Below are 24580 nucleotides of genomic sequence, written 5' to 3' on the forward strand. Positions count from 1 at the left end.
ATGTAAGTTTCCAATGGCCTAAGTGCATTTAAAGGAAAGTTTCTAAAATCGTTTTTTCCCAAGTCCAATATCTTCAGTTTTTTTAAAACTCTAAAAGCATCTGNAGTCCAATATCTTCAGTTTTTTTAAAACTCTAAAAGCATCTGGTGAAATTGAAGATATCCAATTACCATACAAATATAACTCAGATAAGCTTTCGAGGTTTCTGAATAATCCTTTATTTAATTTTAACAATTGGTTGTATGATATATCAAGTATTTGAAGTGATATTAAATCTGAGGAAAAGTCATCAATTTCTCGGATTGAATTGTGTGACAAATTTAGAAGTCGTAAACGGAATAATCCCTGTAACCTTTCTTGAGGCAACAACTCCAAACGATTTAGACTTAAGTCTAGTGTGTATAAGTTTTCTAGAACGCTGAATGTCCCAGGAGATATTTTTGATATACGGTTATTACTTAAATGTAAATTATGTAGATCACGAAAATTTTCAAAATCTTTACTACTTAAAACTGTTAAATTTGTTTGGGTCATATATAGTTCTTCAATATTTGATTTTTCATTGACATATTGTTTGGTTGTATCACGTATTTGAAAAATTGGATTGTGGGTAAGGTTTAAAAATCGCAAATTTTTTATTAATGCTGGAATTTGTCTAAAATTGTTGTATGAAATGTCAAGACGTTCGAGAGATTGAAAGATATTTAGAGGAAATGATGATAACATATTATTAGCCAAATTTAATTCTGNCATATTATTGGCCAAATTTAATTCCGTCAACATTGTGAAATAGGTTGGTGGAAATCCAGATATAGATTGAACACGGTTTGAATTTGCTACGAGAGATTTAAGATTTTTCATGCTTGTTAGTTTTGACATGTCTAATGTTGTTAAATTGTTTTTAATAAGTGATAACTTTTCTAAATTTTCACAGCCCGCTAAAGCAGAGTAAGGCATTACATCTAAATTATTGTCATCCAATGTCAAAGAAGTCAATCGTTTCGGACTCTTGAAGACATCAGGATGAAACGTTATAAAGTTATTATGCCTTAATGATAAAGTGCTTATTTCAAGATTAAACTTAAAAGTTGAACCCGACAATTGATTCAAGTTGCAGTAATCCAGATTAACTTGCTTAATATTGGGAAGATATTTTAAAAATGTTGAATTAAGTCCTATTAAATTATTAAATGACACGTCTAATGTCGTTAAAGTAGGAACGTCAATTTGCAATAATGATTCAGCAGCTAAGAAATTTTTATTCAAGTAGAGTTCGGATAAATCATTCAGGTTAGAAAATGAGCCGTTGTCTATTGTTTTTAACGAGCAGTTATTCAGATATAAATGCTGAATCGGTAGATCTTTTTGAAACATGTATTTATGAAGTTGTATTAATGGATTATCTGATAAATCTAATATAGTTAATCTTTTGAGTGCTGCAAATGAATTCGGTTGTATGTGCGATATACGGTTATTGGCAAGATGTAATTCTTCTAAACCTCTAAGATCAGCAAACATTTTTGATGAAATTTCTTTGAGCTGATTGAAACTTAAGTCCATAAATGTCAAAGCTTGCATAGATTCGAACGAACCTAATTCAATATATTCGATAGAATTATTATTAAAATAAATTCTTTGAGTATGATTAATGTCCACAAAAAGAGTTTTATCTAGTTTTTTTAATTTGTTATGACCCAACCAAATTATTTTTAAATTAGTTTGGCCTTGGAAGGATCTATTATGTATACTAGTTAGTGCGTTTGAATCAATATGTATTGATACTAATGATTGGTTTTGTGAAAATATATCATCCAAATGCTTAAGATGATTACCTTGTAAATTTATATGTTGAAGATTTTTCAATTGAAGAAATGCTCCATTTTCTATTTCAGAAATTATGTTATTTTGTAAATATAATCCTAGTAAATTTGGTAATTTCTCAAAATGCATTTTTTTTATAGTTGATATTTTATTGTTTTGTAGTCGAAGTTCTTTTAAGTGAACATTATTTTGAAATGCATCAATATTAATGCTGTGAATTAAATTGCTATCTAAACTCAAAGAAGTTAAATTGTAACAGTTGGAAAAAGATAAACTGTCTATCCTTTTTAAGTAGTTTTCACTTAAATAAAGTTCATTTAAATCAAAAGAACTACTGAAAGAACCAGGTTCGATATTTTTTATAGCATTTTGGGAAATGTAAATTACAGAAATCTTTATTGAATTTGTAAATGAATCACTTGAAATTTCTAATATATTATTTTCGGATAAAAATACTTCTTTAAGCTCTGGTAAATTTTTAAATAAGCCAGTTATATAATGAATATGATTATGACTTAGATCAATTTTTTTGAGACGTACATTGTACTTAAATGTGTTTGCATCCATATAAATAATTTTGTTATGACTTATATCAAGTGATTCGAGGAAAGTCAAACTACTAAATCCTCTTTTATGAATACCTTCAATTGAATTGTAATAAAGAGATAACATTTCTAGTTTTGGGAATAGACGGAATGCATCTTCAGGAATTGATTCAAAGTAATTAGAACTTAGATCCAACTGTACTAGGTTCTTCATAAAAGAAAAGCGATCATCGTGTATTGACGTTATCTCGTTCCAAGAAAGCCTCAATGAAATCAACCTTTCTAACCGTCGTACTGCTGATGTTGGAAAAGTTTTTATTTTATTTTCTGATAAGTCTAATTCTGATAGACTATTTTCTAATCCAGCAAATGCATATTCTGAAATTTTAACTATTGAGTTTCCTTTCAAATTTATTTTAACCAAATTCAAACCAGTAAACGTGTAGCTTCCTAGCTCGCTTATTTCATTAGATTCGATATCAATTATCTTTAACGATGTTAACCCCATGAAAGCTTTTTGAGGTATTTCTTTGAGCTTGCCAGAAATCATTGAAAAAGATTCCAAGTTTTTTATGTTGAATAGCCCATTTTCAGTAATAATTGATATATTTGAATGAGATATTTGAAGTTCTTTTAATGTGATATTTAGAGGAAAAAAAGCTAATGATAAAGATAAAGCAGAAGAATCGAGGTCATAAATGTTAAGTGATTGAATTGGCCCATTTACAGAGGCTAAAGCAGTGTAAACACTTGTTCCGGAAACTCCAGGACAGTCGAGTGATATCCCGTCTTCTACATCGTGACACCAGCATGATTGGTCTGGTATTTGGCTAGGGCACGTAGTAACTGTATTTTGAAATTGGCTGACAGAAAATGTTTGAAACCATAATAATGTGCATAACCACAGCGACGGCCATCGATCATTGGATTTCATCTCATCGCCATATCATTTGAGTGGTTGTTAACGCAGCTTGTGCATATGTTTCCTGAAATATAAAAAAACTGTTATTATATCGGTAAAAATATTTATTTCTTATACATTTGAATTACAGGTCAATTGTTACAAAATATGAGAACAATAGAAACCGGTTTCCTTATTTACTGAACACCTATATGTATTTGTATTCATTATATTATAATACACATTATAAAATAGCTCATTGAAGAAAAATTAAATTACCATCACAGAATTCTATATTTCTAGCGAAACTTTTTATTTTTATGAAAAACCATTATCGTTTGATTAATTTTAGAATTTTTAATTATAATCCATAAGTCTACTTTTGGTGCAATAGTTATTTTTATAAGGTTTGTTTTTAAATTTAAAATCTTTATAAATATGTGGTTATTGTAAAATAATTTCTGTTTTTATAGTATAAGTTTATTTATAATATCCACGAATAATTCTGGATTAATTGCTTAATTCAATATACATTCGAAGTAATGTTAGGAAATAGTTTGTTATAATAAGAACCGATTCTATAACGAGTTATTTTTGTAGGAACAAACTAAAAACTGCTTCCTTTAAAAATTAAAGAACGTAGATAAATTAATTTTTATAAAGAACATGAACAAAATTTACAATTCCTTTAAATTTTACAGTGTCTAAACATTTTAATCTTTATTTCTAGTTATTATAAATAAAATTCTTCTTCTACTTTGACTACTAACAATATTTTGTACAAATGAAATCAGATGACCCTTATTATATATATTTATTATGTCTTCATTATTTTAACAAAGTTTTATAATTTTAATATACTAATCTAATGTTAATAAAGTAGCCAATGATATAAAATAAATTATTGCACTAAAAATTTCATATCTAGATTTCATAGTGTCATGTATACACAGTATATCATAATGTATTATTTAAGACTTCAATCACATAAAATACCAATCAAAATAAGATATATATTTATACCTTTTAATTGTTTAAATATACTAATGAAATTTCGTAGAAAAAAACATATANTGTTTAAATATACTAATGAAATTTCGTAGAAAAAAACATACATTAATTATATAAAACAAACAGGAAATAATAAACAATATATAGTAGTAATGTGTTAGACATAAGGTAATAAATAATCTGTAAGATTTTATAGAACAAACGGTTGAACATTATGAATTGTAGATCATTATTGATAAAAATGTAATAAATAACATGTAATATTACGATTAATAAAGAAATAATGGTAGCGTCGGTGATCACTACATGTCTTTGTAATACTATCAAAATTAATATAAAAAGCCCAAAATAATAAGCATTCTGGCTCAGATGTCACTCTGATGGTGGTCAGAATGTTCTCACTTGCTTAGATGCGGTCAGATATTCACGGAGGCAGTCACTACGCTCAATCATTCCACACCTTAATAACGAAATATATGCGAAAAGTGATCCGCCGTCTATACAGTTATATTTGTACAAGAATACAATATCTATTTATTTATAAGTGTCAGAGAAAATATCAAGGTTGGAAACTAATAATTTCACCAAAAATATATAAGGTTTAGAATTAAATTTTATGAGTTATATATTTAATATGTGTCTATTTCAGGAATTAGGTTGTAGGTTCATATGTATAGCCACCAAACCACTCTGGGTAGACACTCAAGGTAACTCAATCTCACCTATTATCGTTAACCGTCAAAACACGTGACATTATTGATATTAATGAATTGGCAATTAGTCACAATAAATCTCATATTAAAAAAAAATAAAGATCACTTTATTTTTTTATCATTTTCTATTTTTCTTATAGACCCTCGTACTCATACCCCAAGTAATAACATTATTAATACAACAAAAGTAGTGGCTCAAACAAGCACCCAACACCCTTTCATATTTTATTTTATTTAATTTATTCGTTTAATCTACTACTAGAGTGAGTTCTTTTTGAGTCATTACAATAGGATCATATGCACTGCCTGAAAGTCCAGAGGGTCAGGTTAATAATTCTTTCGCAACTATCCCCACTCGCCAAATAGAAAATTACATGTTTATCTAAATAAAAAATTTTTTAAGGATGAATGAAATTAAGATGGATTTCCCAAATATTTTGTTCAAATTACCACTAACACCGGACGATTAAAATATACTCAATCTAAATTTTGAATTATTGTCATAATAATAGTATATTAATAATAGATGTTTTAATAAAAAAAGAAACGAAAAGGGGAATAAGTTAATTTTTTAGAGGGACTGGATTTAGAATGAGTTTTGATTAAAAAGGAATATTTTCAACAAGGATTTGAAGTTTTGTAAATTTAGCTTAGAAAATTGACACATACAATATTACTCAATATTCAATAATGATTAAAGAGTTTTTGAAATAATACACAAATATATTAAATCCAAGTAATATAATTGTTTAATTTACTCTTAAATAATTCTGACAATTCATGATATTACAATAACAATACAATAATTGTACATAAATTGTAGTACACATATTTTTATATTATTATTGACATATGTTTTTAGTGCTTGTTTCATGAAAACAATGATAAAATCTCTTGATTTCTGTTACGTATGCCATTATTTTTACATTTTATTAAAAAGTTCTGTGTTTGTTTAGTTTTATTTGGAATAAAACTTTATGAGTGATTACATAGATTTTTTTCATTATCATGTAGCCTTACAATTCTATAAAAATGTTGACTGCCAACCTCCAATAATGACGAACCTGGATCTGTCATTCCCAATTCGTTACTTCTATAATCAGTTTTGTATAATTCATTTTTGAGATATTAGTATTTGAAATTATTGAAAAGGTAAAACAGCGGGGTAGTGTTTAGTGACATAATATTTTTACCATAACGGACATATAAGAATTCTTCTACGTTTTGTGCACTACGTTCAATTATAACTAAAAATCATAAAAAATCCAACATTTTGCCAATTGTATAGTTAAATAAAAACGTGGAGTGTTGTGTATATAAGTTTTTAGTTTTAGTTTTTTACATTAGATTATAAAATAGAATAATATAATGGCTGAAAAAGTAATCCCGAAAAAATTTTATAATTATGCATAGGGTTTCTATACTTTTCTTATATTGGCTCTAAATTGCCAAAAGTAACTTTACAGTATTCTAAAAGCAATTATACCTACTGAGTCATTTCAACTATAAAAAAAATTGAGTATAAAATTGGCAAACAGCCTGTTTATGTTGAAATTATTTAACTTAGTAATTATATAATTTAATTACAAATTATAATGTAAGTTAATTCTTTTTAATTATTGGTTGGTAGAAAAAATGTTTGAACTAATTTATAAAAACTTTAATTATTCAGTTTTGCTACAAAAATCATTAGTTTAATCTTAGAATTTAACATATTAAATTTGCTGGAAGTTGTTATAATTTGTAGTATTAAAATGTTAAAAAAAGTACGATTTTTTTCGTTAAAATACTAATTTTTAATATTATAACTTGGAATATAAATTTTATTTACATATGGGCGATAATTATTGGTTCTGAATTAATCCCAAGATATAAATATTGGTAAAGAATTATTCTATTTTTATCCGTGATTTTTGTTTGTTCATTTTAGTATGAATGCGTATTTCTATAAATGAAATTATAAAAAATTTATTTGAATTTTAATTGATCTCGATAATAATTTTTGATATATTATTTATTATATGATAAAATTTCTATGTTTACGAAAGATATAATATTAAATACATTAAAACTACTGAAATGATAGTAAAAATTAAATTAGCTTTACTCGATATAATGTTGGCATTTAACCAAACCTTAGAATATTATTTTGCTAAAAATGGCTTCGGTTTGTGAGATTATAGTCTTTTGAGTATATTAAAAATGATAAAAATAATATTAAGTTTACATTGTTCTAAGTAAAGTTATACTCAATTGAATGTATTTTATGATTTAATCTTTTATTTTACGAAAAAAAATTACTGAACATTTTGTTGTATCAAATAAAATTTGTAAGTAAAATACAGAAAATGAATATATTACACACCTTGAAGCTATTATTTCTATAAACAATTATTTCCTTTTTTTCAATTATGTATTTAAGTTGTACCTTGTAAACGAACAAGTTTTATTATTAGTTAACAAAACTTATACTTAAATAAAAAAGTGCACATCATTTATTATTGATTTTGACTTCTTTTTTAACAGTTTAGATTTAATTTATGAATATTATAATTATTTTATTTATATATAATTTCTATTAATACTTTAACTTAACAATAGANTATAATTTCTATTAATACTTTAACTTAACTTTAAAATGTTTTATTTAAAATTAGGTATGTTTATGTTGTACAGTATTTCTGGGTCTTTATGTGTATATTTCAAGAAAAGATAAAATTTTACGGAAATAAAAAATGAAATAAATTACAGAGACGACGATCTTCGAAGGTTTGCCTACGAAGGGCAAAGGCGATTTCAAACGAANTTGAGTATATTAAATATGATAGAAATAATATTAAGTTTACATTGTTCTAAGTAAAGTTATACTCAATTGAATGTATTTTATGATTTAATCTTTTATTTTACGAAAAAAATTACTGAACATTTTGTTGTATCAAATAAAATTTGTAAGTAAAATACAGAAAATGAATATATTACACACCTTGAAGCTATCATTTCAATAACCAATTATTTCCTTTTTTTCAATTATGTATTTAAGTTGTACCTTGTAAACGAACAAGTTTTATTATTAGTTAACAAAAATTGTACTTAAAAAAAAAAGTGCACATAATTTATTATTGATTTTGACTTCTTTTTTAACAGTTTAGATTTAATTTATGAATATTATAATTATTTTGTTTATATATAATTTCTATTAATACTTTAACTTAACTTTAAAATGTTTTATTTAAAATTAGGTATGTTTATGTTGTACAGTATTTCTGGGTCTTTATGTGTATATTTCAAGAAAAGATAAAATTTTACGGAAATAAAAAATGAAATAAATTACAGAGACGACGATCTTCGAAGGTTTGCCTACGAAGGGCAAAGGCGATTTCAAACGAAAAAAAATGATTGTAAATCTTTCGGAAAAGCAAAACCGAAAAACAAACGATTGTATTTCTGTACTTCAATAAAACGCAATCGTTTTGGGGTCGCAACAATAAACGTTTAGGAGACCATAAGGATGCTAGTGTCGTGACATGAATTGAGGGATGAAATATCGACAACACGACCTATCTGTATTTAAATAACGCAGATGACTACAATTTTATTCATACAGAATATGCAAGTTCGAGGGATAAAAATGAAAAAGGTATCTGCGTTTTAAAAGCATGTAGGCCGAGGATGTATAAAATTAGGTGGCGATCATACGCGGTGCTTAGATTTTCTATATTATTCGGTGTGCTTATCAAAGTAAAAATGGTCCCCATAAATTTGCCCGTCTCAGGTACTCATATTTTGAGCGTTTTATTTTTCGTTTAAAATCGCTCAGTTAAGTAAACCAATTCAAGTGTTATTATGTTTGTTTGCATCAGTGCGTTTCAATTTTGTTCTGACTTAACGCTTAGTTATAATACCAATGTAGAAATATAATTGAAAGTTTTTGTATTTTTCGGACATAATTTTGAACTTTTCCACATCGGTATGTGTTTGTGTTGTTTAAAAATAAAGAGGTAAACAAAAGTACCTGAGTTTTATTTAAAGGTATAAAATCATTATAGAAATTATGAACGGTTGGGGGATTATATTTGTTTTAAACTAAAGTTACCTAAATATCACTAAAATTGTATTCGAATTGGACAATATAATTTTATTAAAAAATATAGCAATTGAAGTTTTCTTTAATCTTTTTATGTTTTTAATGCAGTTTAAATTTTTACATAGATAAATTCTCGGTGTGTCATTTGAATAAATTTATTTAAGTGAATAATTTATGGTTTTTCAATAAAAAAATTATTTTTTCATTAACAAAAAAATCTGTATTAATGGCAATTTAATCTAATTGATATTTACTCAATATATATTTTTAATAAAATGTATAGCTATTATATTATTAAATGTTCGCAATTAAGTTGCTTAATTAAAAAATGAGTAATAATAATAAAATATTGTGAAGTAGCATGAGTATATAATAATTATAATCCATTAAATTAACATGAAGATAACACTTATAGATTATTATTTATTTAATAGTTATACATTTATGAACATTTATTTAAAATTAAAATTATAATAAAACATGATGTTATTCTTACATTATAACATTATGCCACCAAAGCAATGTCGTTAAAAAAAAATGTTTAGATATATATATTTCCTAATAAAAATTAATTTATCGGGATAATACTACCACCAAATTTTCTATAATTATAATTATTTTCATTTAAATACATTTTTCATGGAATTGGGGACACTTATTTGTGTTATCCTATCTAATATATGAATTGCAACTGTAATACATGGTCAATATATCAGATGATTAGCACTGCTAATCATTATCTTAATAATTATTAATATTTCTATAATATTATTCTATTATTGAATAATTATTATAATACTTCAAATAATTTAAAAATAACATAAAAATAAATTTGTTTGTAAAGTGATTAGTTGTTTTAAGTTAAAGTATAATGTTTACAATTTTAATTATTTCATTCAAAATGAATGAACCCAAAAAGAAAACTATCAAAACTCACATTTTTTCGCAAATATGTGGAAAACATTTCTCAAAAAAAAAAAAAAATTATGATAGTTTACCTTTAATGTTTATCGTAAGCGGTAATAATTTTTATGTACAATTTCAATTTTATAACTTAGTAGATAAAAATAAAATAATTCATAAAATAAACTATAACAATATGATTTTTATAACAAGAAGTTAAAAAAAAGTTGGAATTATAATTAGTTAGGGTAATACTAATATTATCATTAATAAGAGTAATTTCATCAAAAATTGTTTTTTAGAAAATTACATTACATTTCATATGATATGAAATATATATTTCAATACATACTTTTCATTACATACTTTTCTATACATTAAATATTTAAAGGAGGTAAGATAGTCTATATTTCAAAATTCGTTTCTTTGCCTTAATTATTATACAAATCATAAAATGTATAGTCAATTATACTTAAATACACAATAATCATCTGTATCAATATTTTACAAATATACTGATACATTTTGTTTCATTTTCAAACGTTTTAAATAAAAGAAACACGTAATTTATTAGAAATTTGATTTTAGACTCAAATAAATATTTTATAAATTCAAAAATTTACGATGTAAGTGAAATTTAAATTCTTAAATAATCGGAACACAGGTTAGTAATAGAGGAATTTAAAATTTAATTATTGATTATTTTATATGAGTAAAATAAAAAAAATAATATTTAATTTATTTCCCTTAACCAAAAACTTTTTGAATTATTATTAAACAAGATTTTATGCACCCAAATTTCTATAAAAATTAAATTATTTTCAGCGGTTAACAATAAAAACTTTATGAACAAATTTAGGTATACCATAAAGAGAATATAAACGAAGATGTAGTGAAATTGCATATATAACGTGCCGTCGGATATTATTTTTATTAAATTTCTACTTCACTATATTATGTTTAAGCTTTGTATTAAATATAATTTAAACTTCTCGGTATACGTTTTCTCATTCACATAATAAAGTCACGATTACATTGGAATGTATATGTGTATAAAATGTATTGTCATCTCAATTTTTTTATTTTATTATACGTACCATCTAGTTAACAACGAGACTCCCATTTTCCTGTCAAATGGTCAGATTAATTAATGAAAGTTTCGTGTTGACCAACTTAATAATTACGGTAAGGTTATGATATTAAATTTTAAAATGTTGATTGCATAGCATAATTAAAAACATTAAATTAAAACACATTTGTTATTATTCCTGCGTATAACTTTAATCTTCGAGGGTGTATAAATATTCATATTATTTTTATTATTGTGGTACGTTTTGCGGTTATTTCTCGGTATTTTATGAGATAGTAATTCTCACTCTTCACTCCTTTTCATTCAATTAGTTTCTTATTAATAATTTACGCTATTACACTTGTCAAAGATTAATATATTTAAAAATATCTAGTTATTTATTATTTTGCTTAATCAAGAACATCAACAGTTGACAATATACATCAATGTATTATTATTAATATTTTTGAATTACTTACAGTACCTCCGATTTTTCAAAAAAACTTTTATAAGGTAATTAAAGTTAAATTATATTTGCTATAATTATATTATGCGTTGCTGTTTTTTTCTAAATCGTTCAGCAATCATTAAGTTTTAAGAAGTTCAAAAATGTGTGAAATATATTTAATTTATCTTAAATTATTAACTATTTATTTAATCGTATAATGTCAAAAAATATACTTGTTCATATAATAAGAATTAATTAATCATCAATTATTTATTTGTTTGCCTAGTCACACCGTAGAACTAGACTTTAATTAACTTGAGTTTATTTTATTTGACAATTATACAGATCAATATACATAACATTAAGTACTTAAAACTGACATTTTTTACGAATAAACAATTATTAAGCTTCTACGACTGTTAAAATTTTATTCGATAAATTAGAAACTACCAATAATATTTATTAAAAAAAAAAAAAAAAAACAAAAAAAATACGTACTCTTGAAAAAAACTAAAAAATAAATAATTTTTACTTATTTACTATTAGTGTACCAATAATCGGTTAGGATTGATCCCAAAATCTTTAAATATTATAATTAAAATAAATAAGTATATTTATCTAAAAAGTATTTTAGACTTGTTATATTATACTTTGAATTTTTTTTATAAAACATTTAATCTTTGTGATGACAAATAATATTAACTGATTGAAATATTGTTATAACCTGTGATTTATTATTTACCTGCATTTGTATTGTAAAAATTTTAATTTGCAAGAGACAAGTATTAATAAATTTGCGAATAGCTAAAACCAAATTTGATTAGGTGTCTAAATATAGGCATAAATATACACTTAAAATAGCATTGTTTTTATCTATTCACATCCAAAAAGGAAATAAAGTTGAGGCTTTGCTTGAGCAGTTTAAAAGTAATATAATTTCAAAAGTGTAACAATAGAAATATAAGTTACAAGAGAGCCATCTCAGGGGCAGTATTAAGTTACAGAAATCGAAATTATATTGTAGTGGTAAAAAGTTATAAAACTATCGGAGAAGAAAACATTCTAACTAATAATTTTATTGCAGTGGTACGAATTAAATTGTTGAAAAAATAAAGTCTGCCATTATGTTATAGACAGTTAAATCGGAACAATAAATGTAAAATCTAAAAAGTACATATTTTTCAAAAATCTATATCAGTGAATTCGATTTTGGACCAATGTATATTTGTATATATTGAAATTATGTAAATAGTGAATAAATGATATAGTAAATGGTTGAAAATCAATTAATTTTATTATGTTGAAACTTTCACAAAAAAAAGAAAACTATTGACATTACTTACGAATTACATGATCTTTAAAAAATTATGCATTAATATATTTGTCTTTGAAGAAAGCCATTTTAAGACGTTGTAATTATTTATTCAAAATTTTCTATGTGATCACAGTAATAAAATGTTTATATATTATGAAAGATGATTAACATCATTATAATTGCCTTAGGTGTGATCGTTAGTGCAGTTTAATTAAGCTGTTCTATTCGTGTGCTGTAGTTATAAAATATTTCATAAAAGCTATTTGTTTTGAAACTCATTCTGAATTCAGTTTTCTTCTTATGAAACCCGGCTTTTTATCGTGGATATATAAATTTAACTGAGGTTATGATAATATGTCATGGTTATATTCGTCAGACCGTTTTTATTATTTGACCGAGTATTATGTGAGTACACCTACACACGATATATTCAACAGTAAGTAATCGAAATACTTACACGTTTTGTCGGGTTCTAGTGAAATGCATAATGAGTCTGTCAAACCCTTGGCTCTATCCTGTAACAAACAATGATTTGGACCATTAATATTCAATAAGACTTTAGAAAGTTATTATATGGACAATCCTAAAAGGAATCAGTACTGCAACGTTTGAAATTATTTCACATACATTTGTAAGCATATATGATCATTAAATAATACAAAGATTTTTACTGCATTGTTAAAATCATACAAATTATTGTATCTTATAGAAATAATTTAACAATAATATCTCATTATATTTTTCAGTTTATTTTTTTATATACCTGTTTTTTATTATAATGATTGACAGTTTTGATGCTTACTAAAAACTTTTAACAAAAGCGATGATTGTATTTCATGTTTAGTATATTAATTAAAATTTATAGCAATCAAAACTATAAGACTAATTTGAGGATTATGTGGTATGTTTAGAAATAACAAAATTAAGAGACTAATTTTACAAATTGTGAATTCATTACTGATGAATATTTAATAATAGTTTTTTTTATAATAGTTTTTCTATTCATATATCCTCAATAGTCCAAATTTGGAAATACCTTTTTTTGAATTTTTGTATGAAGATCGTCAATGAAAAAAATAAACAAATTTATTAGTGTTAATAACTCACATAGTGCAATGTTTTTCATGCGTTAAAAATTTACAAAAATAAACTATCTGACACATAAAATTTATCAAAAATCAATAAAATAAATTCTAACTAGAGTCTTCAAAAAAATGCAAGAATTATAATAATAATAATAACATTAATTCTATAAATATTTTAGAAAAAACAACTATTTTTCACATCGTGAAAATGTTTAAAAAACTTAAACTATTGAAAAATGACGATTCCATGTTATTATTACATAATGACTTTAAACTAAATGATAGTCTGACTTATTAACCACACTGCACTTTCAGTTTAAATTTATATTATTCATTTATGACATTAATTTTTGCGACATTAACATTATTCACTTTTATCGGGATTTTCCTACATGTAAAATTTGTATTTCATTTTTCACAAATTTTGGTCAGAACTTAATATCTAGACAACGTAAACATTATCTGAAACTTCATAATGTCACAGCAATTACTATATTGTTAAATTATGTACTATTATTTCATTAAATTTACCATCTTTAAAATACTGTTAAAATAAATCTTAGATCTATCGTTAATAATATCGTTTATCAAAAGTTAATTTAAGTATTAATGATTATATTAAAATATGAGTTTTTAAATATACTACTGAAGAAAAACTCTTAGAACTTACAAGAATTTTGCTTTTAAAACATAATATTTGCTGTTCTTCATTTTACAAGGAAACGAATGCTTTTAAATGGTTACAAATAGATTTTAAAAATGAGTTCACCTCAAAAGTTAATAACCAACAGTTGTAAATATTGCACACTATTTGACGAAAATACTTCTTTCTGTACACAGGTCAACTGTATAAAAAATATTTTTCAGAATTAAAGTAACTTTAATGCTGAAACTTAAAGCTTTTAATAAGAATATGCTGAGGAGAAACGTGATCATCATTCTTTATAATAAACTTTTTCCTTTTAAGATTAGTTTTTTCAATTATTTACGTTTTATTGTAAGATATTGAATGGAGTTAAATATTATTCTAAAAACAAATGCATAGAAATACAAAAGAACCCTAATTCGATGTATTGGTACTGAACGCTTGAACACGATACTAATTATAATTTAAAATAATTCTCTTTGTTTTATACTCATTAAATTTTACAAATAGTAGTAATACTTTCTATATTCTAATTTTTGTAAATTTATCGTAATTTTTCATTGGAATAAAATTTAAAGTACTTAGAAAAATGTTTTTTAAATAATAGAACGGAATTAAAATACCAAGAGAGTTTTTGAAAATAGTTAATCAACAATTTTCTATAATAGTAAAAAGTAAAATTTATTCTAATAGAAATTTCATAATAAATAATTTTATTATTCATGTAAAATTTTAAAGTACATCTTTTTATGTTTAAGAATAAAGTTTCTATTTATTTCGTCAAATTTATAACGTAAAATAAGTTTGTAGAAAATACAATTTTTTTTTAAATTTAGTTTTGAATTTATTGAAGTGTATTTTGTAATATTATTATTTGATAATTGATATTGTTTTAAAAATAAAATAATAAAGATATTTTTTCTAGAAACGTTTTGTGATATGGATCTAAAAAACAACAATCCATTATAACTTTATTTTATGTACATTAAGTGTATACAAAGGATTAGAAACCCTTGCAAATGTCAACAGTTTTGAGCTGTCAGATTTGAATTTCAAAATAGACATCTTAAGTAGTGGGTTGAAAATGTTGTTTATTTATTTATAAGATAATATGAAAAAATCAAAAACATTGGGAAATAATGTACCAATATTTAGGTAAACTTGATTCTTTTCTAGGTGTATTACTCACTAAAAAAAAAAAAAAAATTTACATAGCACTATTGAAATTTATTCTCAAGGGTTTTTACATGAACGGGTAAAACCATTCATTATTAGAAATTCATGTTTGTTTTCGATTGTCAGTAGATAAATATATGGTAAAACTTTATGGGCTAAACGTCGCTGGTTGAATTGTCAACATCAGCTTCCGTTTAATAAATATTACTCGCACACGTTCTTTATTTTCCATTGGGTTTTTGTTCACAGTTTGTTTGTTTGTCTTTTATGGGAGCCTCGACTAAGGGTAGTAAACTTGTGCAATAAACGTTCAGACAGTTAACAGAACACGCATACACCGAAAAAAATCAAGTTTCAACTAAGACCAGTATATCTTATTTAAAATACTTAAATTTCCGTTTTTATCATTTTCTTTTTTTAAATTAGCTGAAAAGAATCAAAAAGAAAATCATACGTTTAAATTCAATTTCGTTTATTATATCTTTATTTTTATCAACTGTATAATTCATTTGTATTATTGTTTTTATTTTTATCTTTATTTATTTAAAGTTCACATTTTTTTTACATATCATTCTATTGAGTTCAATTAATTGCTTAGTATGTAGTACATGAATTGAAAACAATTTTTGTTCATATTATTGTTGGATAAAAATACCGATAAGATATCAGGATAAAAGTTTATTACTAATATTAGTTTTTAAATGTTCGATATATTGTAATATTAAAATTATTATAATTCAAAATTTTTGGTTTGGTGAAATTCTATATTACTTTGGTATAATGTTATACTATTCTCGTAGAATAATTTCAATTATGTTTATGAATTGAGACATATGAATAATCTATTAACATATAACTAATTTAAAGTGGTGAGTAGTTGTTTTATAATAAATATTTATTAGCGCATTTTCTGTACGTTACAAGAGCTATTAGTAATTAGCACTTTGAAGTTACAAGAATCGTGCTTTTTGCCAACTTAAATATTAAAAAGTTTGTGTTTTTTTTTAATAACGATATCGTCAAAATCCAGAAAAATATCGACGTGTAAAATTATATTGTTGCCCATCATAATTTTATATAAGAAAAGCTTTTTAGAATTCCACGAATTGGGTTGTATTTTATTATTATGATTTCATTATAAATAATAAAAGATGAACACAAGAAGTAAAAAAGACAAATTTCATTTCTTGCGCTGTCTACAAATAACATTTTCTATTTTAATAGGTTCATTCTCTCAAAACTAAAATGATGCCACGTAAACGAAGCTTTAATTGAATGGTCACTTTATTTAGCAAATCACGATGTTGACAACTCCATTGAAGAAATTTTAGTGGATTGATGACAAAACTAACTGATTTCTAATTTTGAAGTTATTTCAGTCAGTAATGACAATGAGATGAGTAAATTTACTGTAGTTACATAAGTACCATAGGAAAGTGCTTTCTAACTTTGTTTATTGAGAAATAGGACTAAAACGGGGTAAAAGTTCAGAACTGTTACCTTTGAAGACATTTAATAGAACTGTGACTTAGTTTAACCTAAGTTTAGTAAACATTCTTAATAAAATACTCAATTTAACATGTTTTAACAATTATAAATAAATTTTGATTTAATTAAAAAGTTTTCTATTAAATATAAAAAGTATATAGATTTAATAACTATTAAATCTAAGTATATATTGTCTATGTTCATTAACCAGAAACAGTTTTAAAGGTATTTATACNATATATATTGTCCACGTTCATTAACCAGAAACAGTTTTAAAGGTATTTATACTATAATAATTTTAAGATGTTTAATTAATATTTTAGTTTTCTATATAAAATGTTTTTATGAAAATATAATAATGATAACGTTGCAAAGAAAAATACAATTAAAAGCCACGAAGAAAACTGACAATATAATTAATTATATCGAGTTATGTACTGCCTAAAATTATGATTTTTTTATTGTGTATAATGTATTTAGGAAAAATCAGAAACAGCCATCCACAATTTCATGTATTAAGATTACTATTACTTAAGATCATCTAATAATATATAATTAATTGCAAACATCTTTATTCTGATAAATTAATGACATTTAATTAAAAAATATGAACATTTTTTAATTTCCCATATTGTAGTAAAAGTAATAAGTTTTGTAATGGTACAGTTTAGATAAAACATTGTAAATTAAAGTATTATTGTATAATGTGCGACAACATCATATGGGATTTTTACGTTCGTGTTATGTGGTGGCGGCGCTGGAAAAATGTTGCCATGCGTAAGAAGGTGATAAGAAGATAAAATTAAAGGTTGGTTATGTTTATTAAAAAAGAAGAAAGTTATACGTTTTTGATATCTGTTGTTTTTTTAAATGAACACATTGTTTTTCTTATTCTCTCTAATATAAACTAACAAGTAACAATAAGATTTTCATGATGAATTAAATGGAAATACTAACGAACTATGTTTAATCAATGAATACATCACCGATACGACTGAATTAAGGTTAGAAATATAACGACTACTAATCATACACAACTCGTACACATACATAGAAAATGAATATGTTTATTTTAAAATTTATATAAATTTTTTAATTGTTGTTTAATACAAAAACTAATAGTTACTTCTAATGTTAACAAATTGAAATTAAACCAATTTTTTTTATTTGTAAAATAAAATAAATACCATTTCAGTTTCATACATTTAAAGTGATGACAAGAAAATGAATTTTAGAAACTATCAGTTGATTATTCTTGATAAAAATTGTCGTGATATGCTTAATACTTTGCATTACGCATCTCACAATTATCAATGAAGAAAGTATAATCTATATTTTAAATAACTTGTAAACAAACAAATAATTTATCTGTCATAACAAATACAATGTTCAACACAATTTCTTATTATATACATATATGTCAACTCATCTATTGTTAACTATGCTATCAATATAATTATCATGTAATGTATACTTTAAAACAATAAAATATAATCATGAATAACACAAACGGCAATATCCCTGGATATGGGGGTACCTCTTCAGTACTATAAAAAGCACTGATATCCATTGAAAAGAGAGAGCCACGGCTACGGCTAAGGCCAGAGCCACAGCTCCAGNAAAAGACAGAGCCACGGCTACGGCTAAGGCCAGAGCCACAGCTCCAGTAAGCTAGTTCTTTCCTACAAACTACTTTTGCTATTACATTTTGATCACGGCCCCGTGCTGTCGTTTGAGTTATTTTATTTTTTACTTTATTTGTGTTTAAAACTTATTTTGGTCTATAAAGACATTATTACCATAAATAAAGAATATTGAGTAAAAAATAGGCATTTCTGGTAAATACTTCATTTATCTTCTTGGACATTGCAAAATACGAAGGTAAGTCAATTTATATTATTCCATTTATTTAAAGTTAATAATCTGAGTAAAGAACGATAAAGCAATAGATCTATAATCTCCTTTTAATATCAAGAGCTATTTTGCTAGTTTGTTCACACCTGCTACATATACACATTACAGGGTCTCGAGGGTCGGATTACCGCCCCGTGCCTAAAAAGAGTTTAAAAACCTAATGTGTATCTGATTATATTAATAGACACTTCGACTGGGTATTCGAGGGTCGGATTACCGCCCCGTTACCTCAGTGTCCTATTAAAGGTGTTTACAAGTTTATTAGCTCATATTCCTCAAGAAAGAGGACATGCTTTTATTTCTTCATATCTACTTGTCTTTATTGTTCTAAACCCTCGAACCATACGACCCCGATAGAACCACAACATCAGGTTCTCACTAAGCCCAAATATTTATCTTTCATTATTTATATTTTACCAACACTGCCTTATATATATATTTTTGAATTATAACAAAATGTTATAACATTTCATACTTCTACTTTTCTTGATCTACAATTTTAGCTACGATGCGAAGCTGAGAATATATTAATTTTACCATGATGTGTTTTTTGTTTTTATTTTTTAAATAGCATAAAATGGAATACATTAAAATATTTGGTTTATTCACCAACTTAAATTAAGAATGTCTGAAAATCGATTATATTCAATTTTGTTTAAAATTAGTGATGTAATTGATTTTAACATATTATTAACTGTAAAATTTTTTCAACATTTAATGAAAATCAGTTATTATTATATCATGTTTGGATATATATAATATAAATATATCATTTCTATGTAGGAAAGTTAAAACAGTTGAAAGTATTTTGAGTCATGCAAATAACTCATCAATTTGTGAACTTGGTAAGATTTATATAGAATACAACTTTTTAGTTTTGATTTGCATATTTATTTTACATATTTTTTATAAAGAATTTATCAAGAGAAGTTATGTAATTTTATTTTTATTACCTTACTTATTAAAAGAAACATTTATTTTATATACTATTGATTTGTAAAAAAGGCTTTTGTGCCTCTAAAATATACATTTTTATTTTCAAATAATTGGAAACTACTATGTAACGTTTGCATACTTAAATTATTTTAAGTATTATTTTATTATAATCTCGACTAGATTGACTGAATAGACGAAATAACCACATGGGTTCACGGGTAGAAGCGTTTAAAATCGTCTACCATAAGCTCTTATTTGTAAATATGTATGTATATACATATACACGATGAGGTGACGAATAACTCGATAAGCGGTGAGAACGAGAGATTAAATTATGTGGAAAAACTGTAAATAAAACCAAGCCATCTGCTATGTCCCGAGGGCCAATATAATTTATTAAGTCAATCCATTCAACTGAAATGTGATCGGTATTCGAGAAGAGAAACCTTTTCTAGGTCACAAATGACAAATTTCTCCATTTTTTCAGACAACACCGTTGGCAAATGAACACGATAAAAAATAGCAATAATATTTTCCTTTTGGATAAACTACCAGTCCGTAAAAATATGTAATGGATATTTATCAGACGTAGTGTAGCGAGTATAATTAAACTTAATCGATTTGTCTTTTTAATCGTTATTAGACTTCATCATCATGGCGACTTCCGTTTCAGTTCTTCGACAAGGTGAAAAATTCTTGGCTAAATGCATTTGTGATTTACGGTGTAAGTAATTTATAAATAAATTCTCGAACACGAAATATTTATTCTATTATTTGGCGTTCTTTGATTTCATTTTGCCAACAGAAGTACTATTAGGTTTTGGCTGCCATTTTCCGTGTATGTAATTAATTAATATCCTTTTTTTGCTATAGATATTTTCAAAAAATTTAATATACTGAGCGATCAATCAATGGCATTATCATTATTTATTTATTTATTTGGATACTGATTTTTAAAAATTATATTTATATTATTAATAAAGTTAATAAAATAAATACTTTAATGCTAAATGTATTTATTTGGTTTACAACAATAATTTAAATTTCACTATTAATGTTAATTTTACAAATTTTTTATGCACTAATGGGAGATAGTATACTTAATAAATTAAACTATATAATTCAAATATAAAGAAAAACATCAATAATGCATTCGTGTACTTTCATTTTTTCTAGTCTTTTTTTTTTTTTTTAGTGAGAACCTAAAGATATGTTAAAATGTCATATTGGTACACGTACGTATTCTCAATAATTACTCACGTTAATGTAATAAACCAATATATAGTTTCAATAAATAAATATAATCATTCAGCTGTTAACAAAATAATAAATGTTCAATTATATTAAAGTTAGTTTTTAAATTGCTTTGTTAAGATAGTTGCCTTTTTAATACTTATAAGAATTATTTGAAAAAGTCATAAAGCAAATATTTAATCTTATAGTCTTTCGACAACTATTCTGCTTTTACTAATAATAATTTACAATACAGAGCTATGAATATGTATCTGAATATTTACTTATTGTTAAAATAAAAGGTCATTTTTTGCCAAGAAGATAACCCTTTGAACTAATATCGTTTTATTATTTGAACAATAAGGTTGGCCGTGGAACTGTAATTAAGGTTGAAAAATAGCAGAAATAAAGATAATTTATGTACCTTGTTTGCACTTAAAATCCAATTCACCGATTGTGTGTAGATACTTTGTAGTTCTGTCTGAGCGAGCGAATTTATAACTAGATTCATGACCTGGCACTGAACCGTGTAACAAACTAGGCTACCCGTACCGGGCAAACTAGGAAACGGTAAGATTGGCGCAGGTTCATAAATTCCCAAATAAAATATATCCGTATTTCTGTGTTCCCTCATGTTGTAAGCAAAGTTGTTTACTTTTTAAGTCTAAGATAGAGAAAGTCGTGAAGAAGCGCATAAACACACTCATATATATGTACAATAAGAAAAAAAAACAATGCACATCTGGTGGAGTTCCCAAGTTAAATGTGTGATTACTGTAGTTGCACGTAGAATAACATAAATTATTGACTTTTAAAATTACAATTGATCTGGAGAGGCAAATAATTTTATAAAAAAAGGTTAGGTTTCTATTTAAAATAACTATGATTTATGACTATAATTTCTCATTTAACTTATATTTAATAACTTATTTAGTTCGGAGGTTAATAAACCTCAATTATTATATATATATATATACATATTATTTAGATGTAATGAAAGGTATGACCAGTGCATTTAATGTTACTTGGAAAATTTAGTATGATATTATAAAGAAAGAGCACTTTTATTATTGATGTACATAATTAAAAAATACTATGGATCATATTAATCGTTAAATTTTAAAATAAACCGTATTCAAGCTATTTTAATGATATGCTAAAGAATAATTTAAGCAAAATGTATTTATAAGAGTCAACGATAAATATGACCTAAAGTTAAAAGTTTACTATTAACCTTTAGTCTAACGATCATTTTTGTCTAGGAAATGAACGTGAGGTATACAAATAATAGAAAATTTATATTGTGCAGAAGCATTTTGGAGGGTGTATAATTTTATGTAATCACCAAATATTAATATAGTTATAAATTTATTTAATAAAATATATATATTTTTCATACTTATTTTTAAATTTTTGTTTACATTAATTTTTAAAACTTTCTGTCAGTAAAAATATTTTAGTGAAAATTCTTTACAGTTTCTGAATATTGCAAAATTAGCTATTTTAAAATAGTATTTCTAATTCTTTTTTTCATAATAAAAGGAATAAATATCTTTCAGTGACGTAGTACTAAATCAATTAATAAATTGTTCAATTAATTAAAAAAATGTAGAATTTTATTTAAACTCAATACTTTTATTTTTTAATAAATACATTGCAATGTAATATTAAATAAATTTTTATTTTTATAGTTTAGTCTATTGCACATCACTTCCTTAAATAGTCGTTGATAGTTATAAGAGAAAAATAAAAACTTTGTTACTAAAAGTACACACACACATATATATATATATCATCACGTGTATAATGTTTTTACAAATTATTCATTTTAAGAACACGAAAACAANTATATATATATACATCATCATGTGTATAATTTTTTTACAAATTATTCATTTTAAGAACACGAAAACAAGTGAATAGTCTTAAAGTGGAGAAATGGGAAAGAGAGTGAATAAGTGCAAACGTCTAAAGGAGAAAAAAATGAATAGTCTCTTAGTATAGTATAGCGTTGTAATCCGTATCGTTGTATACATCCATTTACAAAGCTGTAGAAATTTGTGAGCCGTTGTAAATGTAAGCGATATACAAAAACCGTTGGCAAAATTACGAGACAGGATGCCGTAAAAAATCCGTTAAGATAAATAATACAAATAAAATATATTATTCATTTGTACAATAAAAGCTATTTTATTAACAAGTTTATTTTTTTTTGTCTAATTAATAGCTATGGAGTTCAAAAGAGAATGAATGTTTTTTTTAGGTTTTGTTGATTCTTAAATATTTAAGTCTGAACAAGTTAAAAAATATAGAAAATATTTCCTTTGTCACAAACATAATAAAAGTATTTTGATAATTAATTTTTGCTCATAATTTTTCATTGTTATAATTATTATTAACACTGATTTGAAAAATAATATTTTTTTTTTTGTTAATTTTTTTATTTAAGTAATAACAGCTAATTACTAAAATACTAAAGCTAATAAATTTAAAAGTGTTAATATAAAAGAAAATGTCCTAAAAAAAGTAGGGAAAAAGGTTTGTGGTACCGATTTTTTAAGACAAAGGAAACATACAGCAATGTGAAAATTATAGAGGCATAAAGCTTATGAGTGATAGTATGAAGATATGGTAAAACATTATAGATAAGAGAATAAGGAGTGAGACATCGGTAACTAAAAACCAGTTTGATTTTTTTCCTGGAATGTCAACGAAAAGCCGTTATTTTGTTTGAGACATCTAATAGAAAATCATTGAGGGACAAAAGAGAAGTNATCCGTTATTTTGTTTGAGACAGCTAATAGAAAATCATTGAGGGACAAAAAAGAAGTTTTTTAAGGTGTTCTTAGACTTGATAACAAGAGAGGTTTTCAAGCATGCGTTTATGAAAAAAGATGCCCTAAAAACGTATATTGACGTAATAAAAGATTTGTGTGAAGCTAAAAAATGCGTGTGGAGAAACGGGATTCCTGATATCAAGGTAAGATTAGGTGTTCACTAAGATTCTTCTTTTAACCCTTATCTGTTTTTAAATTATTGCATAAAATTACAAAGGAAATATAAGGAGAGATACCGTGTTGCATGCTATTTTCAGACGAATCAGTGATGATAAGAGAAAATAGGAGGAGTTAACCAAAGGTTTGAGATGTGAAGATTGGCTCTCGAAGTAAAGAAGTTAAGGATAAGTAAGAAGAAATATATAGAGTAAGAATTTGAAAAAGAGGTCATATGGGCGATGAAATGAGTAGAGTAATGACAATAAACAAGGACTTGATAGATGAGGCTGAAAGTT

General features: G+C 24.9%; 1 protein-coding gene across 1 annotated transcript in view; it reads right to left on the reverse strand.

Moving 5' to 3' along the window:
- Nucleotides 1-90: 90 nt before the first annotated feature.
- LOC126904957 (chaoptin-like) overlaps nucleotides 91-24580 on the reverse strand; it is a 200470-nt gene continuing 175980 nt past the window's right edge. The window contains exons 5-6 of the mRNA XM_050684362.1: nucleotides 13268-13325; nucleotides 91-3352 (exon numbers count right to left, since the gene is read on the reverse strand). Coding sequence (XP_050540319.1) covers nucleotides 91-3300 — 3210 coding nt within the window. The 5' untranslated portion in view covers nucleotides 3301-3352; nucleotides 13268-13325. The remainder of the gene's footprint in view (nucleotides 3353-13267; nucleotides 13326-24580) is intronic.

Source organism: Daktulosphaira vitifoliae, unplaced genomic scaffold (genome assembly GCF_025091365.1).
Source record: "Daktulosphaira vitifoliae isolate Bord-2020 unplaced genomic scaffold, ASM2509136v1 Scaffold_4, whole genome shotgun sequence".
NCBI lineage: Eukaryota > Metazoa > Arthropoda > Insecta > Hemiptera > Phylloxeridae > Daktulosphaira > Daktulosphaira vitifoliae.